Below are 9258 nucleotides of genomic sequence, written 5' to 3'. Positions count from 1 at the left end.
ATTTATTTATTTGACAGACAGAGATCACAAGTAGGCAGAGAGGCAGGCAAAGAGAGGGAGGAAGAAGCAGGCTCCCTGCTGAGCAGAGAGCCCGATGCGGGCTTGAACCCAGGACCCTGGGACCGTGACCCGAGCCGAAGGCAGAGGCTTTAACCCACTGAGCCACCCAGGCGCCCCCCTTCATTTTCTCTTGATCATCAGTCTTCCATGAAATAATAATGCAGTGAATGCATTCGACACCTCATGTTGTTACTAGCATTGGGGACAGAGATGAGTAAGCCTTCTTCCCCGCACTTCCCAGGCTTCCCAGGCTGGGGAGACGAGATACGTGACCCATGCTTGTGCACACACACGTACATGAGCACATGGCAAGTGCTGTGTGGGAGTTGGGTAAGTTACCTGGGCCCAGCATGTGGGAGTTGAGAATTCCCACCCCCTCCCCCCTGGGGCGGGGGTGGGAGACTTAGGAGTGCTTCTGTGAGCAGGGGTGTCTGATATGAGTGTTGAAACATGAGAGTGTTTGCAACTGGACGAGGTGACGCAGACCTTCCAGACAAAGAAGGGTGTGAGCCGAGGCAGGTGGGTGTGAAGTGTGCAAGGATCTGGAGTGCAGTTACTTTGGACACATTTCTGAGTTGGCAGGTGCTTGCAGGGTGTGGCCATGGTTAAGAGTAGAGGCTGCCTGGGTTCAGTCCTGTCCACAACTCATTAGCTGTGTGGTCTTGGGCAAGTCAGTCCTCATCTAAAAATGGGCAGCCCTACGTTGAAGGGCTGCCTGGGGGATGGCATGACTTGACGTGTCAGCACTGAGAAGAGAGCTTGGTGTGGCTACCACCAGCGCCCTCCCAACCACCCGCAGTCCCCGGGCTCCTCTGTGGGTGTACCTTCACAACTGGTCTCTCAGTTGCTGGTGAGTGTGTGTACCTTCAATGACTAGAGATTAAGTCTGCTCATATAGTTGAAAGCTGTCCTAGACTGAAGAATGTAGACTGGAGAGAAAAGACCACCATGGCAGGCTTAATGAGGAAGGTTCGAGAAAGAGGGGCTGGGGTTGCTGGGTGAATGGGACTGGCAAGGGGGTGGGAGACACAGGACTTAGCATGGACCCAGGCGACAAAGAAATGTCTACAGCAGGTGACGGGATCATGGACAGATGGTGCCAGAGGGGAGAATGATGACTCCCCCACCCTGTCCCCCCAGCCCTGTCACATCCCATCCTTTCAGCCACTGGCCCTTGCCTGCTGAATATCCCAGACCATCTGTACTCTTTCCCACTCACCTTGCAGCTGCCCTGACTCCCCAGCCTTAGTGGCCGCAGTTCCCTCTACCTGATCAGCCCATCCATCTCCCACAATGTGGGTGTGGTCTTTCTAAAGAGCTCATCTGATCCCAGCAACCCCTTGCTTGCGGTAACTTGCAGGATAAAACAGAAAAGGTGTAACATGACCGAGATGGCCACATTCTCTGGCCCGTGACATCTCTCCAAGCTCGGTCTCCTGTCCCACCATCATTCCTTCCATATATTCAGTTTTGGGGAGCATCTGCACATTCCCTGGGCTCTCTGTGATCTTGCTGCTTTCTCCCCCACCCTCAGGATTTGAGTAGCCAAGTCCATTTGAGCTCCAGGGCCTTGTTCGTGACATGCTTCCTCTCCTGACTCCCCACCCCCCACCTGATACTCTGCCACAGTCTGCTGCCCATCATTCTGGAGGTCACCCTACTGTGCTGTCATGGTGGTGTTCATGGCTCCTTCCCCGAGTACAGGGAACACTTGAAGGTTGGGTCTCATGCAATTCCTGGGACACTATAGATGGTTGGGAGAACAAGTCAGAAAGGGTAAGGCTGAATAACGCAGATATAGAATGCCTGGCTGATCTGGAGGTCTTGGAATCACTTCAGGCTGTTCAAGACGGCTCTCACAAAAGAAGTTTTCAGGAATTTTTCATCTGGCAGCAACAGATTAAAAGAAACTGGAGGGAGGTGCCTGGGTGGCTCAGTGGTTAAGCCGCTGCCTTCTGCTCAGGTCATGATCTCAGGGTCCTGGGATCGAGTCCCGCATCAGGCTCTCTGCTCAGCAGGGAGCCTGCTTCCTCCTCTCTCTCTGCCTGCCTCTCTGCCTACTTGTGATCTCTGTCTGTCAAATAAATAAATAAAATCTTAAAAAAAAAAAAAAAGAGACTGGAGGGGCGTCTGGGTGGCACAGTCGTTAAGCATTTGCCTTGGCTCAGGTCATCCGGAATCCCTGCTCAGCAGGGTGCCTGTTTCTCCCTCTCCCACTCCCCCTGCTTGTGTTTCCTCTCTCGTTGTGTCTCTCTCTGTCAAATAAATAAATAAAATATTTAAAAAAAAAAAAAAAAGGAAAAGAGAGACCAGAGGCAAAAACACGGTTTGGCGGCTGTTGCTACTGTCTGGGTATGAGGTTCTGCAGGGAGGCGGTAGCAGGAACCGAGAAGAGGGGATGGAGGCGCAGGTTAGCGGAGGGCGGGGCTAGCAGAGGGCCGGGCTAGAGGTGGGCGGGGCTATCGGAGGACCGGGTCAGCGGCGGGTGGGATTAGCACAGGGCCGGGTTAAGCAGAGGGCGGGGTTGGCGGAGGGCAGGTGAACTCGGCTTCAGAGGCTTGGGGCGAGAGAGAGGGAGGAGGGGCTAAGGTTCAGAGCTCTGAGGAGGGAAGGAGCGTTGCTTGGACATTTTAGGACTGGCCGCTTGATTAGCCTCTCAACTTTCCTGAGAGGTTAGAGAAAATGAAGCTGGCCTTCGTGCCCTTCTCCTACATGCAGACTTTCTATTTTAAAGATATATTTTCCCCAGTTTTTTGGAAAAGTTTTCAAACCTACAAAAAATTTGCGAATATAATGAAAGAAGAAAATGACAATGAATTTCCTCATACCCTTTATCTACAGTCATTATCTGTTGAATATTACCACATTTGTTATTTCTCTACACATACACGTGTTTTTCTGAACTCTCTGAGTTGGGTGTAGCCATGATGACTTCCCTCTCCTAAGTGCCTCCTCCACTGGCTCCTGTCTCCCAAGAACAAGGAGAGCTTCCCACATACTCACAATATGGGGATCGCCTCTAGAAACGACAGTGTTGACACAGTATTAGTGGCCAGCATGTCTTTCATGCTTCAGGTGTCCCCCTGTGTCCCCAATGTTGTCTTTCAGAGCTTTAAAAAAAAAATTTAGGACCCCGTCAAGGGTTGTGCTCTGTAGTAGTCCTTAGTTTTCTTTAGTCTCTTAAACTTAGAACAGTTCCCCTAAGCCTTTATTTTAACTTTTTTTTAAAATTTTTTATGGCATTACATGTTTGAAAAGTCCAGGCTGGTTACTTTGCAGACTGTCTCTGAGTTTGTGTTTTTTTTTATTGCTTTTTCATGGTTAGAATTAAGTTCAACTTTTTTCCCTCCCTCTGGAAAACACTACATGGGTGATGCTGTGTCCCAGCCCACTGGTGGAAATGGCCGGGAGGACAGTCTGATCACCTGCTTAAGGTGGGGTTCATGGCTTTCATCCATCATAAATGTGCCTCCACTTGAATGACACTGAATCAGTGTGAGTATCTTGTTGCCTGACTACTCCCTCCAACCCCTCTCTCCCTGAGAGAGAGGGGGAAAGAGAGGGGCAAAGGGAGAGGGAGAATCTTAAGCAGGCTCCATGTCCCTTGTGGAGCCTGTTGTGGGGCTCGATCTCATGACCCTGAGATCATGACCTGAGCCAAATCAAGATTCGCACGTTTAACCAACTAAGCCCCCCAGCAGCCCTCTTGGCAATCTTTTACCCAGCGCTTTTAGTGTCCATCAGTGATTCTTGGTGGTGTTCGTTATTGCCTAGGTAGATGCAAAATGCGATTTCTTATTATATTGCTTCTTCTGTATTTATTAGCTGGTGTTTTTCTGTAAAGAGTAGCTTTCCTTCTGTCCTTATAAAGTTTTGAAATTCTTTTTTAGAATTCAAGATGGGCTCATGGATTCCCCTCCCCCTTTTCTATTAGTCAGCATGTGTACTGCTTTGATCCTGTTGTTTATTTTGATGTTTGGATGGTCCTGATAACTGGCTCCATGATTGTTGGAGCACTTGCTTACTTCTGGTAAATCAAAATGTTCCCAGGTCACTTCATGCCTTCCATGCTTCAGACCTGAAATCAACCATTTCTCCAGGGAGCCTTGGTTCCTTTTAATGGAGAAGAATATAGAGAAACCAAGTTCTGGGTGTTATTGGGGATGTCATTGCTTTGGGGCCATTTTATGGGGGAAATCCTGAGCTTTAATTGCTACCTCTGATTGCACTCCTTCCTGCCCTACTCCCTTTGTAGCTCCCTTTTCCCACACCAAAAACTGGCTCCCAGCGATGTCAGCGTGTTATCTTTACTTGTTCAGTTCGCCAGTATACACAATGCATTCCGGAATCGCTATACTTGTCTCACTACCAACAGCCAACATAGGTGAAGTTCAGTCTGCTTTTCAATTCATTTTGTTCTTAGAATACACACTTAAGAATACATTTTGTTCTTAGAATACTTTAGCACGGTGGTTAGTTATTTGTTAAAGTGTTAAAGTATTTGTGCTGAGTTCTGTAATTTTCTTTCTGTGAAAGATCAGGTCGCTAAGAAATCTATTTTGGTAATCAAATGAAACAAGGAGGTGAAGGGGGCTGAGTGCTCTGGTGGGGGACACCAGTGGTTTTGGTGGAGGGCTGCAACCACATGGAAGCCACGGCCCCCTCACGGACTCGCAGTGGTGGGTGGCTTTGGCTAGGTCAGTGCTTGGCTCAAGGCAGCGCTCTGGGCTCTTCTCGCAGGTACTCTGACCACAAAATGTGGACCGCCTACCTGGGCCTGCATGACCAGAGCAAGCGCAGCGCCACTGGGGTGCAGGAACTTGGGCTCAAGCGCATCATCACCCACCCCTTCTTCAATGACTTCACCTTCGACTATGACATTGCAGTGTTGGAGCTGGAGAAGCCGGCCGAGTACAGCAGCACCGTGAGGCCCATCTGCCTGCCGGAATCTTCACACACCTTCCCTGCCGGCAAGGCTATCTGGGTCACGGGCTGGGGCCACACTCAGGAAGGAGGTGAGTGGGGTGGTGGGGCTGGTGGCCACTGGGCTGTCCCATCACCTTCTGCCTGGCAGGCTGAGGTTGTTCAGGAGTGAAGTGGAGGCTAGGCTCTGGGTGGAAGGCCTGGCCATGCCACTGAACTGAGTGGCCTTGGCTGTTGCTTAAACTCTGAGTGTGTTTCTTCACCTATAAAATGAAGATAAAACACCCTCCCAGATGGTACTCAGTGAGCGGAAGGGACACTGGAGGGAGCCCTGTGTGATGTAAAGGCCTGGCAAGCTGGGCCTATGTCAGGTCCTATGGGGGGAGCCTGGCCTCCTCAGTCATTCTGCCTCCATCTGAAGGCCCTTAGCTGGTAAATGGTAAATGGAAAAAAAAAATCAGTTATAATCGTACCACAGCACACTGTGGAGAATCTATAGAATAGAGAGAGGAAGACGAGAAGGAGCTTGACATAAGGCTTTACATCCTTAACACAGCCCTGGAGCCACTCTGTGGTGCTTTCCCTCACTCTTCTGTTTCCTGTTTTCCACACCCAGTCCCCATGCCGAACATCCGATTTCTTGTCACCTGTCGCACAGTTATCCACAGGGCTGCATGATGTCCCCTCGAGTAGGCGAGGCATCAGTTCCTTGAGCATATCAGCCATGAGCACTGGGGTTGTGTCCGCAGATTTGCTAGTGAGGTCACTGCCGTGGGAGCTCCTGGAATGGGGCGCTGTCCGTTGCACTGCCCGTCGGGGTGCCATGGCCCGGGTCAGCCTCGGCCTGCTCACTTCTCCCCTTCCACCCAGGCACAAGCGCGCTGATCCTGCAGAAGGGCGAGATCCGCGTCATCAACCAGACGACCTGTGAGAGCCTGCTCCCGCAGCAGATCACCCCCCGCATGATGTGCGTGGGCTACCTCAGCGGTGGCGTGGACGCCTGCCAGGTGTGCGCGCGCGGGGGGGGGGCCCGAGGCCTGGCGCCATTTGGCAGGCGAGGGCGCAGGCGGGGCTGGCACTCACACTGAGTCGCTGGTCTCCCTGCAGGGCGACTCCGGGGGCCCCCTGTCCAGCGTGGAAGCCGACGGGCGGATTTTCCAGGCTGGTGTGGTGAGCTGGGGTGATGGCTGCGCTCAGAGGGACAAGCCCGGCGTGTACACAAGGATCTCTGAATTTCGGGACTGGATTAAAGAGCAGACTGGGGTGTAGATGCAGTGGCCATCGGCGGGCCACCCCAACGTGCACACCTGCAGGCCAAGGACAGGATCGCTAACTGCACCCCTGACTTGAGCTCCCCAGAACCCAGACTGTGAACTGAATCCCCAGGACTCTGGAGAGGGTGAATCGGCTTGGAGAACTTCTTTCCGCGCTCAGCCTCCGAAGCAGGAGATGGGAGCTGGGGACATTGCCCGTCCCAAGGGGCACAAGCCCGAAGACACAGCCTTTTCCCTCCAGTCCCAAACTGGACTGAGGCTCCTCTTGAAGATCTTTGCGCTCTGCCTGTCTGACACAGGAGCGTTGGGACCCCTACAGTGGGGCTGGTGGGGGCGCTGTAGGCTTCTAGGGTCACACTCTTCAGGAAACCCAGGCTGGAGGACCCTGGAAGACAGATGGGCCCAAGATTTGAATTTTTACCAGCTCCTAGGGTGGGCTTCAGTGTATGTATTTGTGTGTATGAGTAAACTTTGTTTTTAGGTAAATTTTTTCTCACGGGACTTGATGGACTCTCCTTCCTCTTTCTCCCAGCTCCAGTTGCAAGCCATAGACTGGGTTTAAATTCCACATCAGCACACACCCTGGAGTCAGGCTAAGAGCAGAGGCCACAGTGCCCTGTGGCCTTTTCCAGAACAGCAAGGGACTATGTTTTGCTTCTGCGCAGGGCCTGGTGCCCTGAAAGGAGGAGTGTGCAGGGTAGAGGGCGCCTGGCAGTGAGGCATGAGGTGGGAAGGGTGTGCAGTATGCCCAGCCTGGGTGCCCGAGGAGAAGGAGGAGCTGTGTCCCAGGAAGAAAGGAGGAAGTACGGCTTTCCCTTAGGCAGGGAGATGAGTTCTGTGAACCGGTGTGTGCATGTACACGTAGACATGAGGGTAGGCATGATGTCGAGGCTGTCGATGATAGTCCCTGAGCCTTGCAGGAAGGATGGTGCCTTGCTTAAGTGTTCTCACATTTCTAGTATACCTTCTTTGATTTTTTTTTTTTTTTAAGATTTTATTTATTTATTTGACAGAGAAAGATCACAAGTAGGCAGAGAGGCAGGCAGAGAGAGAGGAGGAAGCAGGCTCCCCGATGAGCAGGGAGCCCGATGCGGGGTTTGATCCCAGGACCCTGGGATCATGACCTGAGCTGAAGGCAGAAGCTTTAACCCACTGAGCCACCCAGGCACCCCCCTTCTTTGATTTTTTTTACTTATTAATCTCAAATATTCTCTTTCCTTGCTTGGAGTGACACAGAATGACATCAATGATCTAGGGAGGGCTTAGGGAGTTCCTGAAGGGACATTTGAGAGCCTTCTGTATGCCAAGGCATTATAGAGGCTGGTGCTAGGGGAAAGGAGGGGCTTAGAAAGAGAAATCAGAGGGCCAGTGTCATGGACAAGGTGGGGTGGTCTTTGCTCATCACCATACCCCTGGCTCAGGCCTGGCTCCTGGACGATGCTAATACATATTTGCTAAATGAATAGTCTTTGCCCTCCATGAGTTTTGGGAACCAAAGTGAGGAAAACACAGTTTGGTTGGAGCAATCTGGATGAACCTCTTGGAGGAGATCAGCTGCCTCTTTGCTTTTAGCCTGAATGTTTGACTTTCTGGAGGGAGGAGTTTTGTCTTGACACCTGCACAGGCATGTACATTGGATTTTCCTTCCAGGGAAAGGAACGAGCGCCCATTCTCCACCCACCCCGGAGTTTTTTTTTTAATTAACATATAATGTATTATTTTCTTCAGGGGTATGGGTTTGTGAATCATCAGTCTTACACAATTCACAGCACTCACCATAGCACATACCTTCCCCAATGTCCATAACCCAGCTACCCTATCCTTCCCCTCACCCCCAAGCAACCCTGTTTGTTTCCTGAGATTAAGAGTCTCTTATGGTTTGTATCCCTCCCAATCCCATCTTGTTTCATTTTTTCCCTCCCTTCCCCCCGACGAACCCCCATCCTGCCTCTCAAATTTCTCATATCAGAGAGATCATATGATAATTCTTTCTGACTGACTTATTCTGCTTAGCATAATACCTGCTAGTTCCATCCACGTTGTTGCAAATGGCAAGGTTTGTTTTTGGATGGCAAGAGCGTTCATTCTTCACCAAGGTGTGATAAGTAGAAGAAAGAAGAGGTTGTCAGAAGACTCCCGTGCGGGGGGCGCTGTGCTGTAAATAGCTGACACTCAGTGGGAGGCTTCATGTGCGCTCTGCTTCCCGAGTTCGCACACCCCTCGGGTCGCCAGCCTTGGCTCAGGTGTGTAGAGGTGGTCACCCACACAGTGGAGTGTGGGAGGCCAGCCTGTGCCTGCCCATTGCATCCTCTTTCTCCCACCATGGGTGAGCACTGTCTTGAGAACTCCCCGCCCAGGTCAGAAATGCACACAAGGTCATCAGGAGACTTCCATGTGGAAGTCCCTTCGTCCCCTAAGGGCGATTACCCTGTTCTGATTAACTGTCATTCCTTAGCTGTTGTTTTCCCCCTGGGGAGTGGGTTAAAAATACAGATAGTTCTTCAGAGTCACTTCCATTTCTCCAGGAGACTCAGTTTGGCGGGGACTGGGCACAGCTTCTCCCACAGTGTGGCCCCTGGGCCAGGAGCTGTGACACCACCTGGGAAGGCTCATGCTTCACCCACACCTCCTGCATCAGAAACTTTGGGGCAGGCCCCTTGGTCTGTGCATTAGCAGGTGTTCTGGGTGCTTCTAACCCACCACCATTTCAGCAGTGTGTCCACAGGCTAAGGGCATCAGCCTCACGGGCGCCCAGGGCAGTGATGTGCAGGTGTGTCCCGCATTCCTGGCCCTGCCCTAGAAGCCTCAGACATTTGATGCCTGGAAGCTCAATGAAATGTCAGTTCTTTTAAAAAGACCATGGGGCCAAATCCTTTTACTCCTAACTGGGGATAAGGATAGCCTAAGAGGGGCGCCAGAGTGGCTCAGTGTGTTAAGCCTCTGCCTTTGGCTCAGGTCATGGTCTCAGGGTCCTGGAATCAAGCCCTGTGTTGGGCTCCCT

The 9258-nt window shown here is 51.6% G+C and overlaps 1 protein-coding gene across 1 annotated transcript in view; it reads left to right on the top strand.

Annotated features, from left to right (window-relative positions):
• The window catches only part of ST14 (ST14 transmembrane serine protease matriptase), a 40308-nt gene extending 33550 nt beyond the window's left edge, over positions 1–6758 (top strand). The window contains exons 17-19 of the mRNA XM_059413771.1: positions 4801–5075; positions 5854–5990; positions 6091–6758. Coding sequence (XP_059269754.1) covers positions 4801–5075; positions 5854–5990; positions 6091–6252 — 574 coding nt within the window. The 3' untranslated portion in view covers positions 6253–6758. The remainder of the gene's footprint in view (positions 1–4800; positions 5076–5853; positions 5991–6090) is intronic.
• Positions 6759–9258: the final 2500 nt, after the last annotated feature.

Source organism: Mustela nigripes, chromosome 1 (genome assembly GCF_022355385.1).
Source record: "Mustela nigripes isolate SB6536 chromosome 1, MUSNIG.SB6536, whole genome shotgun sequence".
NCBI classification, from domain to species: domain Eukaryota; kingdom Metazoa; phylum Chordata; class Mammalia; order Carnivora; family Mustelidae; genus Mustela; species Mustela nigripes.
Note: the sequence above shows the minus strand (reverse complement) of the source record. Positions and strands in the feature narration are given on the sequence as shown.